The 27202-nt window shown below is 39.7% G+C and overlaps 1 protein-coding gene across 1 annotated transcript in view; it reads right to left on the reverse strand.

The window, feature by feature from the left end:
* Positions 1 to 24525, reverse strand: part of TM9SF2 (transmembrane 9 superfamily member 2) — a 29213-nt gene extending 4688 nt beyond the window's left edge. Inside the window, exons 1-16 of the mRNA XM_087758288.1 lie at positions 24220 to 24525; positions 20133 to 20200; positions 18859 to 18952; positions 17717 to 17844; positions 14642 to 14771; positions 12898 to 13022; positions 11904 to 12015; positions 9265 to 9344; positions 9068 to 9176; positions 8804 to 8936; positions 8440 to 8559; positions 6241 to 6298; positions 5429 to 5588; positions 3754 to 3905; positions 2586 to 2697; positions 1799 to 1970 (exon numbers count right to left, since the gene is read on the reverse strand). Coding sequence (XP_087614414.1) covers positions 1799 to 1970; positions 2586 to 2697; positions 3754 to 3905; positions 5429 to 5588; positions 6241 to 6298; positions 8440 to 8559; positions 8804 to 8936; positions 9068 to 9176; positions 9265 to 9344; positions 11904 to 12015; positions 12898 to 13022; positions 14642 to 14771; positions 17717 to 17844; positions 18859 to 18952; positions 20133 to 20200; positions 24220 to 24351 — 1885 coding nt within the window. The 5' untranslated portion in view covers positions 24352 to 24525. The remainder of the gene's footprint in view (positions 1 to 1798; positions 1971 to 2585; positions 2698 to 3753; positions 3906 to 5428; positions 5589 to 6240; positions 6299 to 8439; positions 8560 to 8803; positions 8937 to 9067; positions 9177 to 9264; positions 9345 to 11903; positions 12016 to 12897; positions 13023 to 14641; positions 14772 to 17716; positions 17845 to 18858; positions 18953 to 20132; positions 20201 to 24219) is intronic.
* Positions 24526 to 27202: the final 2677 nt, after the last annotated feature.

Consider the following 27202-nt stretch of genomic DNA (forward strand, 5'->3'; position numbering starts at 1 on the left):
TTCAACATCTTCACTGATGATCTGGATGAGGGGATTGAGTGCACCCTCAGGAAGTTTGCAGATGACACCACGTTGGGTGGAAGTGTCGATCTGCTGGAGGGTAGGAAGGCCCTGCAGAGGGACCTGGACAGGCTGGATCATTGGGCTGGGGCCAACTGTATGAGGTTCAACAAGGCCAAGTGCCAGGTCCTGCACTTGGGTCACAACCACCCCATGCAACGCTACAGACTGGGGGAGGAGTGGCTGGAGAGCTGCCTGGCAGAAAAGGACCTGGGGGTGCTGGTTGACAGCTGCCTGAACATGAGCCAGCAGTGTGCTGAGGTGGCCAAGAGGGCCAAGGGCATCCTGGCTTGTATCAGGAATAGTGTGGCCAGCAGGACCAGGGAGGTGATAGTGCCCCTGTACTCGGCACTGGTGAGGCTGCACCTCGAGTCCTGTGTTCAGTTTTGGGCCCCTCAGTACAAGAAGGACATGGAGGTGCTGGAGCGTGTCCAGAGGAGGGCAATGAAGTTGGTGAAGAGTCTGGAGCACAAGTCTTATGAGGAGCAGCTGAGGAAGCTGGGGTTGTTCAGCCTGGAGAAGATGAGGCTGAGGGGAGACCTTATTGCTCTCTACGACTACCTGAAAGGAGGCTGTAGCGAGGTGGGGGTCGGCCTCTTCTCCCTTGTAACGAGTGACAGGACAAGAGGAAATGGCCTCAAGTTGCGCCAGGGGAGGTTTTAGGTTGGATATTAGGAAAAACTTCTTCACTGAAAGGGTAGTCAGGCACTGGAACAGGCTGCCCAGGGAAGTGGTTGAGTCCCCATCCCTAGAGGTATGTAAAGAACGGATAGATGTGGTGCTCGAGGACATGGTATAGTGATGGGCTCGGCAGTGATAGGTTAACAGTTGGACTCGATGATCTTAAGGGTCTTTTCCAACCTTAACGATTCTATGATTCTATAAGATTGATTACATTCTGCTGGAACAGAATTTAGTATTTTTAAGATTTTTGGGGAGTTGGTGGTTGTTGCCTTCTTGCATGAGAGTTTGAAAGGAGACTTCTTGCATCTTTCACTGTCATTCCGGCACCCCAGACAAGGGGTAAGTGTGTCTGACTGAAGATTCCTTCTTAGTACTGAAGATGACAAAGGAAGATTTTGTCACCTCATCTCACTTACTGAAGAAGAAATTGAAGTGCAGCACCTAAGATGTGAGCTTTTGGAAAAGCTCACAATAAAGATGACAAGGTTCTGACATGACTGCATCAAAAAATGGTTAAAAAGTTCTGTCTGCTTCCCCTGCCACTTCAATGCAATTGGGAAAGAAGGTAAAGCCGTTTCAGAAGAGAGCAAGTAAGTAAGGGGGGGGGGGGGGGGGGGAAGCATTCTGTCAACTTTTACTCCTCTCTCTTACTTCCTCCTATTCCACAAAAGCTGCATTTTTTCCTTAACTGACACTGTAACTTTAGACTCGATTGTGTTTCTCCAAAGACAACTAATTTAAAAAAATTAGTTTGTCACATGACTAACACAGGAATGAAATCTGGAGAAGTATTTATCACGTTTAAAGGCATCATATTTGAAGATCTACTTATAGGCCACACATCAAATTAGCAGTAGTTTTGCCTCATCCTCACTTAATCTCTTTCACTAAAATTTGTGATCAGAGAGATGCAAAATGCTACACAACTACCTGGAAAAAAATTAAAGATATATATAAATTTATGATCCTGTATCAGGGTAAGTTTTGCCTAGGATTCTACTGTGCAAAGCTAAAGGTAGACTCAACATTTAAAATTAAGGTTCAATATACTTACCTGTGAAAAGGAAGAAGATCAAAACCATAATCATGGTATAACCAAAATATAAAATGGTGCTAGCTGTTCCTGTGATTTGCAGTTTAGAAAAAAAATAATGTATTGCATATATTAGAAAATAAACTGCAGTGAAACCACTAGTGAGAAACGAACGCCACTGCCAGTGATAGTCCTAGAAGAGGTGGGAAAAGAAAATATGTATGAGTAATAGTCCATATACCTCTAACGCACTGACCCTATTACTGAATGCAGAGGTTCTTTTTCTATTATCACTTTATCAAAAAGTGAGGTTTTATAGTTTTTTTTATCTACAGGAAAAAACCTATATATAATCAATACTGCATTAACTACACTATTCACAGTTAGAGATACGAAACCTAAAGATCAATATCAAATAAGCAAAAATCTAAAACCCCAAACCAGCCAGACCTACTATTGGTAGCCACAGAGACTTCCCACCCCCCAGGGTTGGGCATGTTCAAAAACGCACTTTGGACAAAGTTAATGGATTAGTTTAGCACCTTCAGAAAACAGGGAGTTAAGACTCTAAAGATGAGGTATCTGACTTAGTGGTACTTGGTGCAGGGTTTTAATGCTTGTTACGAGTTTTGCCAAAAGTAGCCTGCTTCACTTCTGCTTCACTTTCTAAAGACATGATTTAAGGACATCTAGTAAAGGCGTTTATGTTGAATTCTGGAATACTTACTTCCAATTACAAAAGCCTTAACATTTTTTGGAAGCATCCTTAAAACAATATCAAGTATGAATACTGAAGAATATTTCTTACCTCTGCACATAGATGGAAGTAGCAGAGCAATATTGTGGCCTCAGAACATGTAATAACCAAAATAATGAATACCAGAAACAGGAAGCCAAACATGTAATACATCTGGTGAGACCTATAAAAGGAAGTTTAAAAAAAAAAAAATTAAAATGGACACTGTGCTAATATTATTTCTTCACATGCAGTAATATCACCTTCACCTTAAGCATTCCCCTTCCTACTGAGGTACTGTCAGTTGCGTGGCCATACAATTGGGTGATTTGTTTTCTAACTGAAGAATAGGAGCCTCAGCAGCTCAGTCTGAAAATAGCGAGAAAGCAAGCCCAAAGCATGGTCCTGACTGGGATTTTAGGGAAAGAACTGACTACACATAATGAGTGAAATTACAGTTCCAGTGAAGTCAGCGTGACCTCTTCCACTGACTTCAGCAGAACTTGGATTTCACCTCACATTTCAATCAAAGGGGCAGAGCTGCAAAATAACAAGAAATGTCAAATGCTGTAGCTGTCTACGTTGGGTAGCGGCACCTATTCAAGGTTCAGAAACAGTTTAACAAGATCCAATAACTAAATTGTGCCAGAAGGAAGACAAATCTCTCACAGTAGATTAGTTTGTCAGTGTGCTATGAGCTCACATTCACTTACACTGGACTAGTCTTTGGTGCTTTATTTTTTAAAAGAATTACTCTCCCGTGCCTTTATAAAGATTTCACAAAATTTGTTCTTGTTTCTTTTTTCTCCCAAGAGCAGTAATACTTTTCTAGCTCAACAATAACTACAACTACAAAAAAAACCCTCAAGTCAATTTTAATATACTTACTACTCTCAAGTTATATGCCATATGTCAGCTTCAGAGCCACTTCCACAGGAAGTCAGAGGAGTAGCAGGAGAAAACTAGCTATTTGGATATTGTAGGTCAGCTGTAAATTGCTACGCATATCACAGCCACTTCTCTACACAGCTCAACAAGCAAAACAGGCACTGAATAGCTTCTAAACCACAAAATGTTAAAAAGATGTTAGCGTTTAAATTTTTATTGCACCAGTACCTGACAACCCTGCATCATCATAAAAAAAAAAAAAATCAGTCAAAGCCTCTTGAAGAAAAACTTTCACAAAGAAACTACAACATTTTATGACAGAGAAAATTCAAATAGATCGTGGTTAACTTACCAAATACTATTGAGAATAAAGAACAACTGTATAAAGATACATCCAAAAGGCAGAATCCCTCCCATGATAATGCCAGGTAACGGCTTGGTATAGAATGATTGCTCAGGAATCTGACGAGGAATTTGATTTGTGCGAACAGGGTGTTCAATAGCCTTTAAACGAAAACAAGAAGTTGCTAAATAAATAACACAAACTACAGCACCACCTTTTTGCTTTCTTTTTGAAATGAGTGCTGGCAAAAGTCTATTATTTGTTTTGAACACGCGCATACCCAGTTACCACTACATTTGCTTTTGCTACCAGCCTAGCTACCAGCATTTGCCAGGTAAACAAGCTAAAACACAGCTCTTATTGAAAACATAGCAACAGATATTTTGTACTTCCCTTTTTATGATTACCTATCTATGATCTGTTACAGAGCCTGAGCTGATGTCTCACTTTTCAGCTGGGGGGTAGTGGTGGTGCAGACTCTTGGTTTCCCCTTCTAAAAATCCCTGTGTGTTGTTTTTCAGGATTTACTCCAAGAATCACATTAGGGTAAACTTACAAACTGAGAGGATTCAATCTGGCAGTTAAATACTAACTGAAGATGCATACATAGATCAGCATGGTGGGAGAAAAAATTTAAGGCAGATAAATGCGTACTTTGCCGTATTGCACCTTTTGTAAAGATTACATCAAGAGCATCAATAGATACTTGCTAGGTACTTGCTTTGATTTGATTTTAACGTATTTGTGACACCTGTCACATTGCCTTATAGTTTATCAAATCGTCCTTTATTAAAGGAACTGTCTCTGTACAATGCAGGGGGCTTTGCTGGAATTTCAATCTGGTTACCAGAAAAAAAAAAATCCACTAAATTCTGGTTAAGAAAAAGTGGATAACTACAATCAACTTTAAAAGTGCCTTCTAAGATACTTAAATATTCTCTGAAGGTATTCCCTGAGAGCTATAGAGAGCTAGAACTCTGGCTTCCTGCACAGGAAAAAAACCACAAAAATATCTGAACTTATAGATCTTTAAGTCTGTGGGGCACAGTAAAGCACTTTTAAGGCAAAAACGGAAAAAACTGATTTCACTATTTAAGAAGGTTTGGTCACCAGTGTCACAAAGAACCCTCATATAAATAAGTAAAATTGGCCAGTTTAGGAGTAAATCCCAATTAATGCCTGTGATAATAATTTACAGAATGCTTATGCAAAGAGATTTCACAAGATCTCTAGCAATTTGATCAAAAAATACCCTTCTAAAGACTCAGTGTAGAGGGCAGACAGGAACAAAAAAACATGGGGGAAAACCAGAAATGCGTAAGTTGCTTTCCCTTATGCTTGGCTGGGTCAAGTAAATTTTTTAGTAATGGAAGAGATGCTAATTAAAATAAAGAATGCCCAAATCACTCCTTTATCTGGTGCAGTCACTCAGTTAAATAAAATAATAACCCTAATCATTGCGGAGAATTATCACCACCAACCAACTGAATATCGAAGTCTTAGAATCCCCAGATCAGATACCTAAAGCAGCTCTGAAGTAACCAAACAGGACTGGAGCTGACAATGCAACTACCTTAGGTACTACCTCAGTCATAGTCTATACAGTGAAAAAAATATATATGTATGTATGCATATGTATATGCATATACATACACTTACAAAACAATTTCTCAGAAACACTTACGTTTTTCTTAAAACCAAAATAGGCACCAATAAACGTCAGCGGGACAGATATGCAAAACCAGAGTGCCAAAATAGCAACCAAAGTACCAAATGGAATAGCTGCTGAAGAGCCTTCTCCCCAGAGAATGAGGTTCATGATAAAAAAATCTGCAAATACAATTCTGAAAAATACATAACACACTTAAAGCACAGAAATACTCCTTAATATTTAATAATGTTAACAAAACAATAGCACTGTGTTAAGATTTTAGTGAAAACCTCTGTTAAAGCGAAATGACACACACAAAACATCAAAATGAAGAGGTCAGACAAGCAATTCTTTGTTAATCTAGTGGGATTGAACTCCAGCAGGAGCTGACGTTCCAACTAAGCGATTTCAAATCTATGCTTGCCTTAACTACACTTCAGGGTAAGACTGCTTGCTGTGATTAAGTAGAAAAATTTATCACAGTGGTTATACAGTATATGACACTATATAAGACCAACTACAGTGTGGTTAGAGAAACAGCCTAGAGAGTAAAAGAAAGCAATGGAAAAGTGTGCCTGTCTAAAACTTACTACTATCCTAACGCTCTTTCTTAATCAACCTTTTCACGTGGTGAGAGTAAACAAATGCTTACTAAAAAAATATCTAAGGATGATATGCCATTAACATATTAATCTCTGTCAAAAGTGCCATGATATTCTTGTAGCTTCTGGAATAAAGAGACGATGTAATGAAACTTACTTGTGTAGCTGAAACTTAAAAATTAGCTACGCATGTCAGAGAAGTGTAATTTAATTCTTTTAATTGTGGCGATAGTCTCAACTTACCCAGGACAAAGGAATGACGTCAGCAGGACATTTGTTTTCCATTTCTCACCTCCAAATGCTGTATTAAAACATTTGACAGTCATCAAAACATGCATTAAGCTCACAACTATTAATTTGCCAGTCCATTTACCTGTTATACTTAGCTTGCAAATACTCAAATAATGTGTTATTGTGCCCAAGTTTAAAACAGTAAACTAAATCTTTAGTACTAAAACTGAACTCCCTCATCATATTGCTTAATCACAGAGCTTCAAAGCAAAGCCTCAGACCAAGGTCAGAAAAAGTATCCCAACTAAATAAACTGGGTCTCTGACCACTTTATCTGTTAAAAGGAAGAAGCGGATTTGCAGTACTTTTAAGTCTTTAAAAACATCTGAAACCTGGAGTTTAAGCTTTCTAGCATTTGACTGCAGGTTTCAGTAGGAAAAAAATACATAAATATGTGAAAAGCAAGCTTAACAGTTTTCTTGAAATAATTATTGTCTAAGAATCTTACGAGAAAGGACTAACACGCTTACAGGAAGTAGTGATGCTCTCTTGAGTCTTAACAGCATTAAGCAGCGGTGGTACCAAAAGACCAAATAGAGCTTTATTAAGAAAATCTTTATGAATTTGCACTACGCTGATAAAAATTATAGTCAGTATACTTTCAAACGAAAATATCCTGCTGGAATTCAGTGAAGCTGACAATTTCATCTGACCACTGCCGTAATGACATGCTTCTTTACTTCAAGAGTCAGAAGTGATTATGGTTAGAGTGATTTTAATTAAGTTTCTATTTCTTCATAAAATCTTGGTAGAACATAGCACTGGTTATTAAGATTAACCATTTACTTTCAACTCAGGTTTCACTTTTTAAATGCAACGTTAAAAAAAAAGCAAACACTTAAAAATGCCTTTCAGTTGCATTTTGGTTTCTGTCTCACGTTATTTTATTTGTGTACTATAAGGAGAAACATTCATGTTTACATGCTCTATACAGAGTATCGACCACCCCATGTTATAACAAGAATATCTCTGGATCAGTCACTCACTGTCTTAGTAGTTAAACACAATATTCAAGTATCAACTAAATGATGCCCAATAAGTATAACATGGAATGTAATTATTATTAGCTACACCTCCACCAAAAAGATACTGGATTCAATTTACCATCAACACACTTCAAAATATCCTTCAAAACACATAATATACAGCACGATATAAACAATAATTCTGTCCTCAATTATGCTCTTAGTCCTAAAGTCTCCTTCCATTTAAGTCTAATTGGCTTGAAGAGAAGGACAAGGAATAGTTCACTATCGCATCACTACCACTGTGGAAAAACTCCCTACAAAATACAATCCCAGTGGTTCTCCCCACATGAAAATTACAAAACAGTTAGAAGAAAGAACTCCAATGCCTACTGCCAAGTTGAAGTACAGAAATAAAGTCCTCTAGCCCTGTATGTTAAGAACTAAAAATAGTCCAAAAGATCCATCTCGCTCAGTCATAAAGAGTCTTGTACCTTGAGTAAGGTACAAGCTGTATGCGGAATGGCATGCTTCACCTTAAAATAAACAAGAGGGTACAGGGGCAAACCGTTTAAAGTTGGTAGGCAGGCCTTGAAACAACAGCTAGCTGGGATCAGTTAAGGAAAACAGTATCAACTAACTACTGTCAGGTGCCCAGACACCACTGGGTTGATTTCTACAACTACAGATCACCTAAAAATCCCTCCCCCTATGCCCCTGCCACAGTCTGATAAGCACCATTCTCCCAAAGACCTAGGAACTAACTAAAAAGAGGTGACAAATCTCAGGCATGTAAGAATAGAGGTTCATGATTGGGGGGGAAGTGTTATCAAGCAACACTGATGGCTAAAACTAAATGCGAGTTAATACCCAACCCCCAACTGTAGGAAACAGAAGTACAAAACTGTCTGATGTAATGAGCCTAGTATTAGTAAAATGGAATTTGCTTTCCAATTCCATAAATACGTAGTAGCAAGAGCAATTTGGGGTCTTTAGGCATGATTGCATCAAAACCAATGTAACCATGTCAGCATTCTATATGTGTTTTCTGTTGTAACGGTAAGTACATTTCTCCATCTTGCCCTGAGGGAAACTACAAAGAGTACTGGAAAATAAAAATCAGTTCCGTGATGATAATTTACTTTAATGAACTTAAGCCCTGTCATCTTAAATAACTTTTACTCACATTTGTAGAATCTGGCAGCAACATAACCAGCTGGAGTTCCAAGCAGTACCCACAAAACTACAGCACAGGTCATTAGAGCTCCCCGGTTAGCAGGTGACAAAAATCCCAGGCAAGCAAAAACTGTGAAGCAGAGATGCACAATTTTGGAAAGTAGTTATACATTTGACTTAAAGCCAGTACATCAGTTATCTTAAAATCTGTGTATACTAAGTTGCATGTCTACTCTATCAGCTCAGCAGTTTCTAATCTTAGACTTTTAAGAAATTTCTAGACAAAACCTAAACTGCTATTTTTACTAGTACCTTGCGATTAGCAGTGAAAGATCATCTGTACTCAACAAACCCCTCCCCACTTTATTACTTACACAGGGTAACAAAAGTCATTATTAAGATCTGAGTGCCAGAGCCTAGAAAAACAGACAACAGCATTCCTTTTCTTGGGGGCCTGAAAATATCACCATGAACCAGTTTCCAGCCAAATTCTTCTTGAGCATCTTCCTGTAAAGGAAAATATATCTATTTTAATACAGCAGATTGCCATTTAAGTAGCCTGTTACAGAAATACATTCAGCTGAAAAAAAAAAAAATCACATTCCAAATAAATTTTAGGAGGTACATTTCAGACTTACGGTGGAATCCATCTGATTGTATCTTGCAATGTCTTTATGCAGTGTCCTCAGCATAATCATAGCTACCATTCCAGACAGAAAGAGGACAATCACCAAGGAATTCATAATACTGTATTTAAAAAAAAAAATAAAATCATCTTCAAATTGCAATGTAAACACTTCAGTACAGTACACTTGAAGACAAACTTTCTTCTCACCTAAACCACTGAATGTGAGTGTGAGGCATGGATTCCAAAATATAATCCCATCTTGATGCCCACCTTATACTTTTTTCTTCCTGAAAGAGTAAACACATCAGTTTCAGATACAGTCAGTATCCAACTTAAATTTACAAGTTGAAGTTCATGCAAAGCAATCTTAAATCTCACAACAAATTGAAAATTTAATTTTGCATGCTTTAAAGGGAATAGTTTAGTAACACCTACCTAAAACAAACCTAAGCCTTGACCGTAGAATCTAAACCAAAATATTTTCTGAATAGTACTGAGCACCCATGTCTTCTTAGGACATAAAGGCATATCAAAATAATTTAATTGTGCTTCCTCCCTTCAAGAATTACATTAATTCATCTGGAACTCAAACGACAAGCAGAATAACAAAGAATATGCACTTTTTAGCATATGTAAGTCAGGACCACACAGACACTGCGAAATTAAGCTCTGCTATATAGTCTCCAGCATTTACATAGTGCTCTGTCCAAATTATCCTTTGCTTTGATACAACCTTGTTTCAGTACCAACTACCAATCCAATTACATTCAGATTATACCGCAAGACAAGTGGGGAGACAATACTACAAAACTTACATTGTTAGTAGAAGGAAACAAATTATTCCTTCATGCATTTCAGCTGATTATACTTATTCAGACTGAACAGTCATTGATCAGAAACACTTCAAAAAGAGCATTTCTTTGCTTTATTTTGCAGAGTAAACAGGAAAAAAGGAGTAAACAGCCCTGATCAACTTGAAGATTGCTATTAAACAAACCATAAATACTAGTATCAATTAATAAAAATAGCTAGGTGTTTTTCTGACAGGATGTTATTTTAGTAATTTATAACATACAAGAGCAAGAGTGCTTTCCAGTAAAGCCAGTTTTTGAAAATATAAAAAACAGTGGGTTGAAAAATTTAGCCAAGATCAAATGTCTAGTTCACTGAGGTAATAAAACTAGGTCTCAATGCAAGCAACAAGTTTCTAAACCAGTATCAACAATTCTAGGACAGAATCACATTTTTCCCCCTACCTACACTGCCTTTTTTCTGTCTTCCCGAGATGACCTGATCTGCCAACCTGATGGAATTTCAGAAAACGACCTCCAAGTGATGTAACATTGTGCACAGGACAGTAATGCGCACACAGCCGAACATGTAATTTTTTTTTTTTTTTTTTTTAAGATAAACAATATAACAGCATGAAGCTAAGGTCTCTCTTAAATACTAACTTCTCACAGGTTTCCAGAAGTACTTGCTTTTCAGTATACAAATTAATTTCAGCATCGTCACTGATTTAATTTCTCAAAATATAATTCTTAATCATACATAATATAGCCCCTTCTGAATAGTTTTCTTATACTATTTACAGTATTTTGAACTCTACCGTGTAATCCAGTACATTACTAGAGTAAAGAATGATCATGGTAATTCTTCAAACACTGCTATAACAGCTTATAAGAGACAAAAGGGGTTCATGCCTGAGACAGTGTGGTGATATAATGATATTATAAGAGCAGTGCTTTACTGTGTACTTCTTATGACAGTGGCAGTGGATCCCACGCCCTAACTCAGCGCTACCCCACAACTAACTTTAAAGATCAACTCTCCAGTCTCCATTTCTCCACAGTTGAACTGAATCCTGCAGCAGGCTATAAACTTAGAATTATGATATGTATATATGAACAGCCTTAATATGACAATGGCCTGTCATTTTGAAAGACACCACTGGCCTTGCAATCAGAACAAGAAAAAGGTTAAAAATTAAAAATTGCCCTATTGCTATTTTTTAATATATTAATTGCCAAGATTCTGATTAAAGTCTATAATGACCAAAAAAAAAAAAAAGGAAGGTGTAGACTCCTTCATATCCAGAAGAATCACAGAATTGTTAAGGTTCAAAATATGAACAGCTGTGTGTGAGCTACCCCTTCAATACATACATAGGGAGTCAAAAAATCCAGTTAGTTATAATCTGCACTCTTTTTAGCAAGTCATTTGCATTTTGAGGTCTTAAACTAATAGTGAAACAGTTTGGAAAGAGGGGGAAACTCTGGGAAACAGTTTGTCCATCAAACTCCATTAAAAAAAAAAATCTCTTCCTTGTCACCAGAATGATATGTATTCAAATATCACTGCTCCCTACAGTTGCCTGATATACTGCTCCTCTGTCTTTAAATAAAGAGTAGCGGAACAAAATACCAGCTTCCTACTCTTTTGCAAATTTCCATGGGAAGAAGACCTTGAAGAAAAGAGCTTTTGCAGCAGAAGAGTAGAAAATGGTCAGCTTCAACCTACCCACGACACTAACTTGCTGAAACACACAATTTGTCAGACTTAGAGCTTGGATTGAAAAATAATCTACCAGACAACTAGGTAAACATGGAAAGTGTGATTATTTTAGAAAACACATACGCATTTCACATTCAGTGTGTGTGTGGGGTGGTATGCAAAACTGTAAAGTGTGTGGTTAAATCCGAAGCCATCTCTGACACTCCAGATCAAATAAAGTTTTAAAACCACAGATCTACTATTCTGAGATAATTTTAGTTGTCCATCTTTATAATTCAGAGTATTAATGCAGGATCTTAAGAGGTAACTACTACAGAAAGCTTAGTACTCACTTCAAAAGAAACTGAATATGTGTAAGCAATTTTGACTTCTCCGTTAGCCTTATTACTTATATCCATAGGTACCCCTGAGCAATCAGGGTTGTCTGGATGAGTATGCTTGTAACTGCAGGAAGAAAAAACACAGAATGAAAGCTGCTTCAATGACAACACCCTTAAGAAAGAATTCACTCATCTTACACAAGCATCAGTTTCATCCAGCATTCTTCTCTTAAATATAAAAATTGTTCTTAATGCCTCATAAATTTCAGAACTCATGAGAAATGTATCATAAGCACAGGCCTTTTTGATAATTGAACTTTTTAAACAATAGTTGTCTCTTCTAAAAAGAAAACTATAGAGAGCACAGTCTCTAAAGCTGAGCACCAAAAATTAGTCTGAGTACTGCTAAGAACCTCCAAAACACTCAAAAAGTTACAACAACAGAATTACTAACTTCTGTCAGAAAAAAATACTTTCATCATGATGCTGGACCAACAATGCAACAAGCTCAGTTATACCAAGAATACAAAAGAAAGGAAAGAGAAGATGCTAAGAAATAATAAACGAGACATCAGTTGTACAAAAGCCACACAGACACCAGAACAACTGACAAGTATATTTGCGAAACCATTCCATTCAAATCCTGATTGCTGAAGACATCAAATGTTGCACTCTGATTACTCCTGCCTGAGGCACTCGTGGCCTATTCCGTCACAAGACAAAATGTTCCCCAGTAAGGAAATGAGGGTTGCTTCACTGAACAGATACCACTTCCAGGTTTTATTTTATCTTTTTTTTGGCCCAAATAGGAAATAGTGCACAAAGATCTATCGAATTCAGAACAAAATTTTGTTAGACTGTCCTATATTAGACTACATCAATCAACAGGAAAGCTAATCTACAGGTCACATCTGAAAACATTTCTGACTAGCAACAGGTCCCCAAATCAAAGCAAGTATCTTAGGATGGACCACTGTTTGATGACAAGTTATTCCCGCGTACTAACCTTTTTGGTTCAAGTTTAGCAGCAACTAGTCTTGCTCCCAGAGCTTCATTTTCCACAACATGGTAATATATTTTTATGTCAACATGGTTGAAGATATAAAAAGTATCTTTTTCACGAAATTCTGACTGCAATGATAAAAGATGGTATTAAATAATCAAAAACATAAAGACATTTAAAAGCCTTAGGCAGAAGCTTACATAACAAAATTTTAGACTGTGTACAGTTTTTCTGTCAAGAAGTTCTCCTACAAGATGAATGCGGGATTCTGGGAATACAAAGATCAGGAGAGTCTCTGCATTAAAGCCTTGCATTAAAAAGACAAACTAGAAAAGTTAATGCTAAGAACTGTCGACTACAGCTGAAAAGTAGAAAAACGTATTTAAATATGAAATTTGTAAATATATTTATTAAAATATTTCAGTAACTGAAGATGTCCCATTTTATTTAATTGAAGTAACAAACTGAATAAATAACTATGTGACAACTTTCATATCAGAAGCATTTCATAAACATCAGCTATTTTAAAACAACATACATATTTTTCATAGATTAAACAGAACCTCCCAAGACAAACAATGCAAATAATTGCTCTCTGTGACAGAACCACCGTGACATTTGAAACCAAAGACGCACACGGATGAACTACAAGCAGCAGCCAAGAATGCTGAATACAAATCTCAGGTGAAGGGAAACAACAGCTTGGAATTTAGTCAGTTAAAGAGGTTGTTAAATCACAAGCATTATGTCTACTGAAGTTCGATTAGTACTTCTTCAGGGTTCTATCCACACTCCTTTCTACAAAGCACCCTAATTATAAGGATAGTTATATAAACAAAGTGTTCTTCTACAGTCCTTCAGTTATGCCTTCAAAGGTTATTTTCCTTCTATTAAAAACAAGTATTTAAACAAGATTAAAAGAATACTGCCAGATTACATATTTGATCATAAATGTGTTTCCAGTGTCCATTCATATGGAGCCTCTGAAACCAATTCATTATGGAGGAAAGGAAACAAAATTAGAAACTGCAGAAACTGTCGTCTTTCGTAAGATCCATTAAGTAAAACCAACAATTTCGGTAAAACCAAAAACCTATTCCAGGTTCTCAGTGACCTCTCCACAGAAGAGGTCTGTGATAATCTAAAGACATCCTGCATTTTCTATTGCATTCTTATCTCCATAATACTTTCAGGGCATTTATCTGGACCTCCACGAGTTAATGATAGATCTGTCTCTCACCGGAGAAACTTTGTTCACTCAGAAATCTTATATTCTGCCTTCTTCCATTGGCCCACACAGTTTTAGCGAAAGCAATCCTTCAAGAAGTATTAATTTCCATGCAGAAGTACAAACATGTCTATGCAAACCTGCTTCCATGAAAACATTTCTATCCCACAAAAATGTAAAGTCCAAGCCTTTGAATGTTTAGACTTCCTAGGCAATGAAGGATGACATGTTTTTGTCCTCCTTCACCCTTTACAGGTACTAAACGCTATGCACATTCATTGCTTCCCTGTATCTTTTACAGCCCTTCTGCATTATGCGGCAGAAGACACAAAGTTCTTAGGCTTAGATGAGGCTTACAAATTGTGATACTTGCAGAGATACCAAAACACTCATCTAGTTTTAGACAACAAGGGTTCTTAAGAGAGTGAGGACTCACCATAGAAACAGGACATAGGAGAAATGCCAGTCTTTAAATTAGCAAAAAGGGGATATTAAAAAAAAATAATTGCTTAAACATACATTAATAACACAGGCATCTTTTGGACGGCCATCTTCTGTAATATAACAGCCAATAGGAAAACCAGGATTGCAGAACCTCTGGCCATCTTCAACATCATAACACCAGGTCACAGGCATGTTGTCCACAATCCTGTAAGTGGCACAGTGACATTTCACAATCTTTCAAAATACACAGTATAATGGAAACAAAACCAGATTAATATTAATCTATCTTTGCTACATTCCTTATTGGAAGATTAACTACAAGAATAATACTTCTTTCAGATTTTAACCCATGGAATTGCACTGATTGCCAATACAATTTCCAAATGAGATACAAGCATCTAGCTATTCAACTGAAACTTTATCTTTTTTAGAAAAACAATACATTTAAAAAAAAAAATCAGTCTGTTTCTTCAGAAAGTGGCTTGGAAATAGGACGCTTACTCTGTGACCACCAAAACATTCTATTCACTGGACTGGTTTCTGAAGTCCCCTTACAAATATAGCCCAATATATAAAAAACTCTACCACTCCAAAGTCCTAACAATTTAACGTTTCATTATTTTGTCTTTTAAAAACGGCCAAAAGTATCCACTAAATCAGCTAAAATGAACTTGGTAATTTCAAGTTTAAAACAAAACACAAAATAAAAAAATTTTGCCTATACACCCATACGTATTATTAATTCTCCAGCTTCCTTATTGCTCTTCCATCGCAAAATATGCTTTTCATGGCACTCTCTAAACTTTTATTTTGTATTAAAGCTAACATGCAAGTTTGTTGGGGTATTTTTTGCTATTTAAGTTAATTCCTGACCATTGACCTCAGCTGCAGTTCCCTGAGAGTATGGAATGTTTTAACTAGATGGTTTACATGAGAAAAAAATTATAAGCCACGTTTGGGAAAGTAATCACTTTCAAGCCTCCCTCTATTGTTTACCTGCTGCCTTTACATTATTGTCTCACAAGATTTATATTCATATTACCTAGAAGTCCTTAGCCCAGTAGGTTTATAGTTCAGTTTCAATGAAAAATTTGTAGAGGAATGCCACACCCCCATGAGGAGTTGTGGAAAATCATAAGACAATAAGATACAAACAGTATCCAACATGCTACAAACAGTACAAATGTCAAAAACCAAAATATACTTTTAAACATAGAGAAAGATACCGAACATGGTCACCTGTCCCTTTGTAAAAAGAACTACTAAAAAACCTCAAACCTGTTTCTTTATGTTATGAAGTGTTTTAACTAGCTGAAAGATAAATCCCAAAATAAAGTCATTCAAAGACAACTTAAAATTCAGTAGCTGCCCTTAGGGCAACATCGGTTGCTTCAGGGTATGTTTTTAAAGGTCTATTAATAAACTTCACACGTGAAGACACGAGACAACTGCCACTTTTTGTGCATCACTAGACCAAAAAAAGGACATCCCACTGAAACTTATCAACACGTGTTTTTGTAAAACATATGAAGGTACTGAATCGCCTTTACAATGAAATGTCTCATAATTACAACCACTAGGCTATTAATGCTAACCACCTCATACCCGATAATACCTCATCAGGTACTTTTTAATACCTAATAAAGCACAGGAATTATGACTTCAGAAAACAATGAAGCATTATTTAGTTCGTTGTGTATTGTAACAGTCTCTGAAGTAGCACTATTTTTTAAAGCACATCAATAGATGGGGGTAAAAAGAGTGGTATGTGGTGCCTTTGTTCACAAACCATAAGGAGATCTACATCATCCCTACCATTAGCTCCCAGACAGAAATAAGTAGCAATGGTCATGGCTGGTACTGACACAGTGGAAGAGGTGATGACAGGCCCTCCAAAAACACAGTTTCCAGGTTCTCGGGAGATTCCAAAGACTATCACAGAGTTGCAAACAGCAGCAGCACCAACCAAATCCTACTCGTTTCACCGTGCTACTATGGGGCAGAATTAAGTCGCTGATTAGAAGCTATTCCAGATGCAGATTCATTACGCTTGGACCATATTTGGAATTTACCTCCATAATATATGCTAGAGAGAGCTCTTGCTTTTGTTAGTATTTTCATTTCATAATCAAAACCAGGTGAAGCACTAACCTACTGCTAAAGAGTTTGGTTGGGATAAAGGCCTTCCCTTGCATCTTCTACAGCAAAGATATACTGAGCTGCCTTCAAGCAGCAATGCTGGAACAAATTGATAGTTTAAGCAGCGAATCATTTTTCACAGTTAATCTTCAAATTTAGAATGACTTGAAGAGATTATATGTGTGGGGCAAATACGCTGTACAACAGTGTTCTTATATGCCTCTCAAGAACATCTGGTGAAGAACATTGTCAGCCAAGATATCAGTATAGCTGTTGAGTTCAAATCAGTATGTCAAGTGCTAATCTTATTAAGTGGCTTTTAAAACCTTAAAAGTACTTTGCACCATCCGCGTTCTCCAGGAATTTTATGATAAATTGAAGCTGGATAATAAACCTCTATTAAATCCTCACTTATGCTACCTTGCTGATCCCTGTACAACATACCCCTGGACCATATTCCTGGACCAATGCATCATTCATCACAAAATCCAGCCACTTCCACTTTGTAAAGCTGTGCCTGAGGGGTACTATCATTACCATAACAAACATAAACAGGGATTCTTCATGCCACTGGTTCTAAAGTTTTAGGGCAGTGGGCCTAGCAAAAAAACAAATACTAGAAGTGCAAAGTCTCACAAGGAAAACAAAGACAATACAGCAATAGAATAAAGGTTCCTTAAGACTCTTCTCAAGCTAGGGCAGGATTAACATTTACAGGTGCAAAGAAATAGCAGTATTTTACAGTAAGCACAGAGGCGGCACAAAAACTACACAAAGCTTTATGTTTGAAAACAGGCTCATTTCCATTAGACCTGGTGCTTATCCTTCAAGTGAACTAAATTTTTTTACGAAGACAACAAACAATATAACATCTTTTGCAAGAACAGAAGGGTAATAGATTCAGTGCAAATACCTAATGTTCAATCCGTATTAACTTGCAAATACAAAGATAAACTAAATTATCACCAACATACTAGACTAACCAGTCTATGAATTTTAGCATCAACTTACCAATGATGTTGATAATTCAGTAGCATACTTTTTTTCAAAAAGTCTAATTTCTGTTTATCCTCTGGCTTTGAGGTGTCATACGTTTTTGTACAAACAGATTTACATGTCTCCTTATTCTTGAATGTGAACTAAGAAAAATGAAAGATCTATTAGCAAAAAGGTTGTAACAAAGTTTGTGTCATTTCAGTATTTAACAAGTTTCCCCTATGCATTTTGAGGGGTAACAAGTTTCCCCTATACATTTGAGGGTAGATTGAGATTGGATATAAGGAGGAAATTTTTTTACAATGAGGGTGGTGAAATACTGGAACGGGTTGCCCAGAGAGGTGGTAGATGCCCCAACCTTGGAAAGATTCAACGCCAGGCTGGATGGGGCTCTGAGCAACCTGCTCTAGTTGTAGATGTCCTTGCCAATTGCAGGGGGGATGGACTAGATGACCTTTAAGGGTCCCTTCCATCCCAAAGCATTCTATGATTCTACGATTTATAATCCCCTATACTTATAATAATAATAAAAACACCTAACAAATTACCAAGACTGTGTATATTAACCCTTCAGAGGAGGTTTTTTATATTGGTGTGGGCTACAGACCCCTCCTACACTCATTGTAGGAGCTCTGCACTAAGAGCTCCTTGTTACTAATCAAAACCAGTTTTCTGCAATGATTTACCAGACAAGTCATTTGACCTCACAGCAGCAATGCTGTCCCAGACAGATTCAATCGGTAACTTTCTCTCCTACTGCAGGTAGGGGAGAAGACGAGAGCTTCAGTCACCAGAAAAGACAAGCTGGCTAACACCATTTCTAATTCTTCCATTTTACAGCCACAGTATTTTCAGATCTGGTTCCAAGAAATAAGAGTACTCAATTGCCTCTAACAAGGGGACAGCTGAGGAGCAAGAATCAAGTTTTGGCAGGTTCCAAAGAGAGAAGACAACCTCCACAGCACTTCAGGCTACAGCTTCATGATGCAAAGTGCCTAGTTACAATTAGGTTAAATTGACAGATTTCTATTATGTGGAATTTCAGATTTTGAAGCTCTTTGAGATAAAGTCCTTGTGAAGAGGATCTTCAAGATTCTGATCTCCTTTGGTTACATTTGAAGATACATATTACCAAAACCCCTTGTCGGAAAACAAACCCTGTAAGGAGACGGTTCTATCCTCTCTCCAAACAACACTTGGCCAAGGTTTTCAGAGGGACGCTTCTTTCCTTCTGCTTGACAAAAATCAAACCTGAATTAGAGAAAAGATACGGAATTTAATAAAATATTCTCAGCTGCAAATATTAGACCTCAAACAGTGCTCCCAAATCAACACCTTCATCACAAGTAAAGAAACTATACAGCTTTCCTTCTAGACAACAGTTTCTTCCTTGAACCTGCAAAGCGTGAAAATCACAGTCCTGTTTTGAAAAAAACAAAATAAAACCAACAATCAAATCTCTTCATCAGCTATTTCAGAACTCAGTTGATATTAAACACGGTAACATAAAAGCTTCCCTAAGTAATTACAGGTTTCCTATTTGAACAGGAATTTTAGCCAAGAATTAAACCTTCACATAGAGTTTCATGACAGCTCAGAGAGAAAAGCATGCAGGCCAGATGCGGGGGGCGTGGTGGTGGGGAGGATAATAAAAGAAAAAAAACTAACAACAAAAAAAACAAAACAAAGAAAAATACACACACACATACAGACAGGTCCTTTACAACAAGCACTATTAAATAAACAGGTTATTGCAGTTTTATTCACCAACACATTTAATAGCACATCCTCCAAGTTTTTGCAGCCTAATTTCAAGTATATCACATTTGTGTTCATTAAAGTGTAGACATAACTTAGTGTTTAACCTCTTCGATATTAACAGTGAAAACATTCTTTGGAGGAACAACTTTACATAGTTGTACCAGGCACTGATACATTTTGTGGGCTCCTATGATGTGTACCAAGAAAACATTTAACACCTCATTAAGATAATTGATGGGAAGTTCACACCTCATTACCACTTTAACTCATCGGGCTATAGGCTACTAAAGACAGCAGTAATACTTTGATCTCTAAAATGACAACTAATGAAGAAGAGTAAATATTACACACACAAACACACACACACACACACACACACAACTTTAACCTTAAGTTACTCTAAAGCAGTGATTCTACCTATACGAGGGCCTATGAATCCACGCACTACTTCTGAAGTATAAGCGAATGCAACCGAGAAGAAGGAAGCAATGCGTGCATCTGTCTGCTTGTTGAAAATTCTATATTTGTAAAGTTACGTTAGCAAAATAAATAGACATCCCTCACTGGCAAACTGCTGTAGCAAGATGCGGATAATATTTCAAGATAAATTAAATTAATCTTTTTGGAAAAGCTGACAACTAGAATGACATAAACAGTATAATATACTTACGCAGTATATTCATAGGGAAGGACAGACTCTACAGAGTCAAGCCTGTTCACAAACAGCTCGATTCCAGACTGAAAGAATGGAGATAATCAGCAGTTATATTACAGCACTTCTTCAATTCTGATAGATATATATAAATAGATTTGTGTGAATAAGGTAGAGGAAAGCTGAAAATGTAAGATTTGTGTAGTTATACATCTTGAAGTGTACAATCTTGTGTAATGAACTGTATCTGCTGAGAGCATAAGTAAAACACTATCTAACCATCACAAAAACAGCGACCACATGACAAAACCACTTTAAGGCTAACATAATCATTCAGACTACAAGATAGCAAGAAATCACGCGCAATAATAATACATTTACCACAGTTGCCAGTGTTTTAGTTTAAGGTAACAAGTTAGAGCCACATTAGTCATCACCACAACTTTTGTGTAATAAAAGGCTTAAAAAAACACAAATGATAGTACAGGTAGATCAGTATTTCTCCCTGTAATTAAGCTGCTCAAAAATTTTATCAATGCCAACTGAAAACTGAACCGTGAGGATTTAAGCAATGTATTCAGACTGATACACAATTTTAAGTTGGAACAGAAGCTCTTTCCAAAGAGAAGGCAAGGATATCCATATATACCTTCTTATAGAAGTTTATCAATAACTATAGCAACTCTTGAGTAAGAACCTGAAATTCAGTGTGCTGTGGTTTCAGACTACTTTGGTCTATACACATTAATTACAGATGGGGTAGCCTGCTGCTACGGAAAGGGAGAGGTCTCTCACTCTTCCCTCTTAGTCTCAAAATCCCTTCCCTTATTCTAGTCCCACAGTCCCAATACATTTCAACTGTTTACCTTACACTGGTTTTGGCAGTTACCTGCTTGCACAGTAAACCAATTCAACCGGCTAAAACAGCAAAAGACTTACCCCAAAAAATTTTTGAAGAGCCATTTTTAGCAGCATTAGCAAGTTGAACTGTCTTACTGTGCAATCAGACAGGAGCTGGAGACAGCAAAAGGAAGGTGAGTGCTTTCAGGAACAAGACCTCCCCCTTTCAACAGCAAGCCATCTATTTTCTCACCAGGAATCAACAGGAAAGCTTTTCCTCCCTATGAAAAGTCACTCAAGTTTAGCCAAACCAAGACATTCTGAAGGGGGGGGGGGGGGGGGCGGGAAGATGGAGCTGTTCACATGTATCTGTAGCTCAGATACTTCAGTCAGGTGCTATGCTTTACTGATATACTGTAGTTGTCCATGTGCAAGTCAGGATGCAGTTCCGCAAGCGGTAGACAGCTGTGAGCTGTTAAATTGACTCATTAAGTGAAGACACTTTACTGCTCCTCTTGCCTCTGCGTTAAGCCATGCAGACCTGCTGCTTACCTCTGGGTAAAGCATGCTTGTGATAATTCTGTAAGCTGCTTCAACTCACTAACACAGCAAAAAACTAGTCTGGCAAAAAGTTGGATAGTTTCCTGCCATGTTAATAAGCTCAAAAAAGGATTTAACAAGTAACACAGCTGGGATGATGCAGAGGACAGGAACACATTGCCCCGAGGAAGACAGGAATGAAATCTTTCACTTCCAGCAGTGAGGAATTAGACTGCCTCAGCTCGTCACAGAACCACGGCCTTAGATTAGCTATTTTGCATTGGAGGAGGAGATTTACTTGAATGCTTCAGTTTTCTGTAAGAAGCGTGTGTGTTACTGCAGATCAGCATCTTTGAAAAATAATTTCCCATACAATGGCAAGTCCCCTTTGGAGCCATCAGTATTTTTTTAAACTGAGTAAGGATTTTTAATGTTCAGGCAAGAGCTACTATTTAAGTCTGTGCAGATCGCATTCCATTTCTGATGATATTCCAACCAAAACGGGAAAAGCAGCCAAGCTGAGTTTGCCCAAGCAGTTTAGTAGACAGCTTGGAGGAAGGGGGAAAGTCATGAGCTCCATCATTCTTGTGCTGCTAGCCACATGCCCCACTAACACCATCCCATCCCACGCTACCTCACCAACAGAGGACAGGGGAGCCATAGAGATTATAACAGACAAATAGTACCATTTAGAGATCTGATCTGTAGATCCAAATCCTCAAGGCAGAGGAAAACTCAGCATTATTACTGACATCATAATCAACAGTGACAATTGTAAGAACTCAGCAAGAACACGTAAAAAGTTAAGGTTGTCCAGGGAAGCTTAGTTTTACATACTTAAGTAAATATTATGATAGAACCATTATCTGATCACATATTGTTTCTCCTCCCCACAGACCAGACTACATTCAGTTGTGGACTACATGGAGAGACTTAGATGTGAAGAGTGATTTAGACTTCTCCATATGCCTGTGTCTCACTCAGTACATAAATGGCTGGCACGAAGTAGAGGAATATAAGAGATGCCTAATTTCATAAAGAGATTTTTGCAATAATACACCTCTGGAGGTTATTCTAAAATGTTCGGCTAGCCACTGGTGGAAGATTCACATTACTTAAGCACCTCACTTCACATTTACAAAACGATAAGTTCTCAGGATAAGGAGACAAACATTTTGTACACATTCTATGAGGAAAAAAAAAAATACAGAGACATCTGAAAAAGATGACACCATCAGTGTCTCAGGCTTGACTTTGGGAAAAAAAAAAAAAAATCTTTCTGCCACAATCCTAGCTTAAAACAGGAATAATTCAAACATAGCAATATTTTTCAGGGATCTTGTGAAAACCTACAAACTGCGGCTTGAAAGTCTTAGCTTGTACTTGAAGAAAAAAAAAAATCCTTAAGAGGGTACTGCAGCACTGTAACAGGTCACCCAGGGAGGTGGTGGATGCTCCATGCTTGGATGTTATCAAGGCTTGCTTAAACAAAGGTAGAACTGAGCTGATCTAGTGTTGGCAAGAGTCTTGCTTCAAGCATGAGGTTGGACTCTGTGACCTGCTGAGGTCACTTCCAAACACCATTTCTATGATCCTATAAAAGAATGTCCACAGAATGTTTAACTACTACAACAGAAGCGGCGCGGAAGCAAGACTGAAAAAATCCACACCTATGTGTTAGGTGCCAGATTTGGCTGGTCTGAATGGAACAATACACTTAAAGAAGGGAAAAGACATTTATAGCAACTACACTTTCATTACATGTTCAGCTTATTACCCGCTCTACTGATTCATGACAGCAAACGGATAAAGTCCATGCAAGGTATTTACCAAAAGCATACAGTTTAAATAGACTCTTATTGTGGAGAATCATGGATCAGCGTTTCATGTAATACAGAAGCTGAGAGATCAGGAAGTGTGAGACAGCCACCTTTAACAGCAATAAAACAAGAGATCATAAAAGCTCTTGGTCTTGAACTTTTTCATTCAAGTCTCAAGGTGCAGCCTGGCGTAATTTCCATCCGAGCAGCAGGAAACGACTTCTAAAGCTCACCCAAAGGAGCACAGACTCTTTTAAGTACAGACCCCCCACCAGCCAACATCCTTACAAATAAGTGATTTGGTTACGTGAACTTTCCTTGTCACTTATGCGGGCACGAAAATGCATTTAAGCTTCATTTGAGACTCCGGGGCCAAGAAGCCCCTAGATTTCAGATCCTTGCGGCCAGGAAGACACAGCAAGGAAAGCTTGCCTTGGTTTTCTGTCTGCTGGCGGCCACCGGCCGCTCGCTGCTGCTAAGAACCACACACCCGCCCCCGGCACGACCTGTCACTGCGACTCTTTACTTTCTGCGGCTTCGCAACAGGTATTTAAACGGGCCCGAGAGATAAGCGGCCGGGGCTTCCTTTTTCCGCAACCTGACCGTAACTCCCGAGATAAGCTGACGGCCCTTTCCTTCCCTGCGAGGGGCCACCGACGCTGTCCCCTCAGCGACCACAGCGGGGACCGACGCGGGCTCAGAGCCCCCGCAGCCACAGCCCCCGGGGGCGTTCGGTGCGTTACAACGAGGCACCTACAAACCCTCCGGGGAAAAAAAAAAAAAAAAAAAAGAAGAAAAACCCAAACCCCACGCACAGCCCCGCCAGCAGAACGATCAAACTCAGGCCGCGCCCAGGGGCGCGGGCGGCGCTGAGGCCTCCCCTCAGGGCGGCGGGCCCCGCTCACCTTGCACTCCGGCTTCTCCTTGCCCGCCTCGCAGAAGTTGACGGGCGCCAGGCCCGGCAGGTAGAAGGCAGCGGCGGGGGGGGGCGCGGCCGCCACCAGCGCCGCGGCGATGAGGAGCCGCCGCAGAGCCATGGCGGGGCGGCGGGGGGGCGGCGGGACGGCGGCGCGAGAGGGGAGGGTCCCTGGGCGCCTACTCGCGCGCGCCCGCGGCGGCAACGGTCGCGGCTTTCGTCTCCCCCCGCCCTGACGGCCGCCGCTTCCGGCTTCTCGCGCGCGCGACACGTCACCCCGCGCGGACCGCCTGACGAGGGCCAGGGCGAGGGGGCGGGGCCGGCGCACGCGACCAGCCGGGCCGGGCCCTGCGCGTTCGCTTCCGGGGTAGTGCCCCGCCTGCCGCGGTTGCCATGGCAACGCGGCGCCCGCCGCCGCCGCCGCCGCCGCCGCCGGCGGCGGGAGCGGGGAGGCACCGCGGCCGGCCCGGCCCTCCTCTCCTCTCCCCTCCCCACCGGCCCCGGCCCCGGCCCCCGAGGGGCCGCCCCGGCCGCCGAGGAACGGCGGGAGAACGTCCCCGGGCGGTGGGACCCCCGGCCAGCGGCCGTTTGGGACCCCCGCCTGGGGATCCCAGCGAGGCCTGGTCCCGCTCGCGGTCAGGCTTCCCTGGCTTCGCGGCTGATCAACATTCATTGCTCTTTTTTAAACTATATTTTGCCTTTTTTTAAATTCTCAAGGGTTTCACTACCGACAATTATCCTGGTTTTCAAACTGAACTTGGGGTGAGACCTACCGCCGGCTGAGTGGAGCCAGCGAGGAGACAGACAGACAGACAGACAGATGTTGGCTGTGGTGGACATCCATTACAGCTTGACGTTCAGAACAACCCGGGCCTGCAGTCCCTCTCTCTCACTGGTGGCTGCCGCCACGTGACATGAGCTACGGAAAAAAATCCCCACCAAAAAAAATCCACCTTAGAAGGGGCGGGCATAAAAAGTCTCTTGTTTTGATAACGCAGGAGAGGACATCATTGCTCAGATTTTCATTTTACCTCTCCCTGCTTCCTAATATTTTCCATCAGTTCGGGTTTGCACAGCTTTAGAAACTTCAAACAGCAGCCTGTAATGAAGAACTATATTTATAAATGTTGCAGCGTTCCCGCTAATTTCCTCAGTTCACACATCTTGGGTTTCCTTTCTTCTGTTTATTGCGGGGTTCAGGGGATATATCTGCTGCTCACGCTATCCTGCACATAGCCAAGGTCTTTAGGCAGCTGAGGTATTGCCAGTGAAGTCAGCAAGGAATGAGCGGGGTTGTCCAAAGGGACATCTGGTCTGTGTCCTGTAACGCAATGTCCAGGTGCCTGAGAAAGCAATCAGTGAGATACCTGGCTACAGTGGCCGGCCTGCCTATGGCAGGATGGAGCTCCAGGCGGGTTAGTTCACACGGCGTCTGGCCAGATGCAGTGTTGAGCATCTAAGCACCTAGGCCACATAATGTAACCCTTAGATAAGGTTATTGTAATATATTTTTGTGCATTTCCTATGTTACATAAGCCATTCTTAGTTTTATACAAATACATGTCAATTTGTAGCATACTATATACATTAGATATTTTTGAACTCTCTATATTTAAAATTTAAGTTGTTCGTCTACCTTTCTCATTCCTAGGCCTAATTCCTACTTGTCTCATCCTGTAGATATCCTAAGAGCACAATTATAAGATCAAGCCCTGTGACAAGCGCAGCTGGAGAAGAATTCCCAGTTCTCTCTTTTTATTTGAAATTGCTCATGGTTAGGGTAATCAGGTTGTAAATGACCCAAGTTCAGTTTCTCTTCCGCCACAAGGGAGTTCAAACGTATCTCCCATTTCCCAGGTTAATATTCCAAGCAAATTACTTTTGTGGGCCTAATTCCATTCCTTCGCATGAGAGAATATTTAAAAGCCTTTGCCCATTTAATCCTCATCTTCCTTGAGAACGCTCCAAACGCTGTGCGATGAGTAGGAGTTGCGGTGTGCTTTGTGATCTGTGTAAACCCCTCGTCTTACCCTGCCTTCGTGACTACAGAACCTGCTGACTCAGAGCGATTCTCAGGGGTGCTCTGCGAGCTGGTGCAAAGAGCGTTTCAGTGGACGCGATGCCGTGTGCTATGATGCTCCTCTCTCTCTGCTCTACAAAGATAACACGAAACAAAGATAAACATTTTTTAGGCTGTGTTACTAAATCAATATAGCAACTCTTTTGGAGCAACTATAACCATGGGCTATAATCCCAGGAATGGCCATGGTCCTTGAGATCCACTTTCAGCCTGGGCAAAACCCACCTTCTCTAATTTAATGAGAACTTCAGTGGGAATTTGCTTGATCATTTCTCATCTCAGATTCCATGCCCTACAGGTTTTACAGCCATAGATTACAGTTCAGGGGGTGTGGTTTTAGTACCTGAAGAACAAGTATCACCGGTTTTATCACCAGAAATTCCAAGGTTATGCAAGACTGTGAAATAAAACACAGGAAAAATTACTGTTTCAGAGATTAATGAACCAACAGAAGCCAAAGTGAAAGAACAGCCTGGGTTTTTTTCCTGATAAATACTTATGATAAGAAAATACAAAGCTAAGAATATAGAGTGGTCAGAAGCTGCTGGGAAAATAAGTGTCACTCCTTGAAAAACGTTACCATTCTCTTTATCAGAAACTGTTGTGAATGACTTTTGCTATTACTGTGGTGGTTCTCACCTTTTGCTGCTTCTGTCTGGGCTGCGAGGGGTGCCTTCTTCATTTGGGGATTCACAGCTCTCATAGTTTAGTTCTTCATTTCAGAAACAAACTCTTTAAATGCCCCTTGTATCCTACAGCTCAGTGGCTGCTGCCTTCTCCCAGCATATTCCCTCCTTTGCCCGAGGGCACTGAAAACCACTTTTTTCACTGTAGCATCTTAGCAGCCAAGCTGTGGGACTGTTCTGCCTGCTGTGGAACAGGTCAATACTCC

The sequence above is a fragment of the Nipponia nippon genome, unplaced genomic scaffold, assembly GCF_047370975.1.
Source record: "Nipponia nippon isolate SJK-2023a ecotype South Korea unplaced genomic scaffold, ASM4737097v1 scaffold_2, whole genome shotgun sequence".
NCBI lineage: Eukaryota > Metazoa > Chordata > Aves > Pelecaniformes > Threskiornithidae > Nipponia > Nipponia nippon.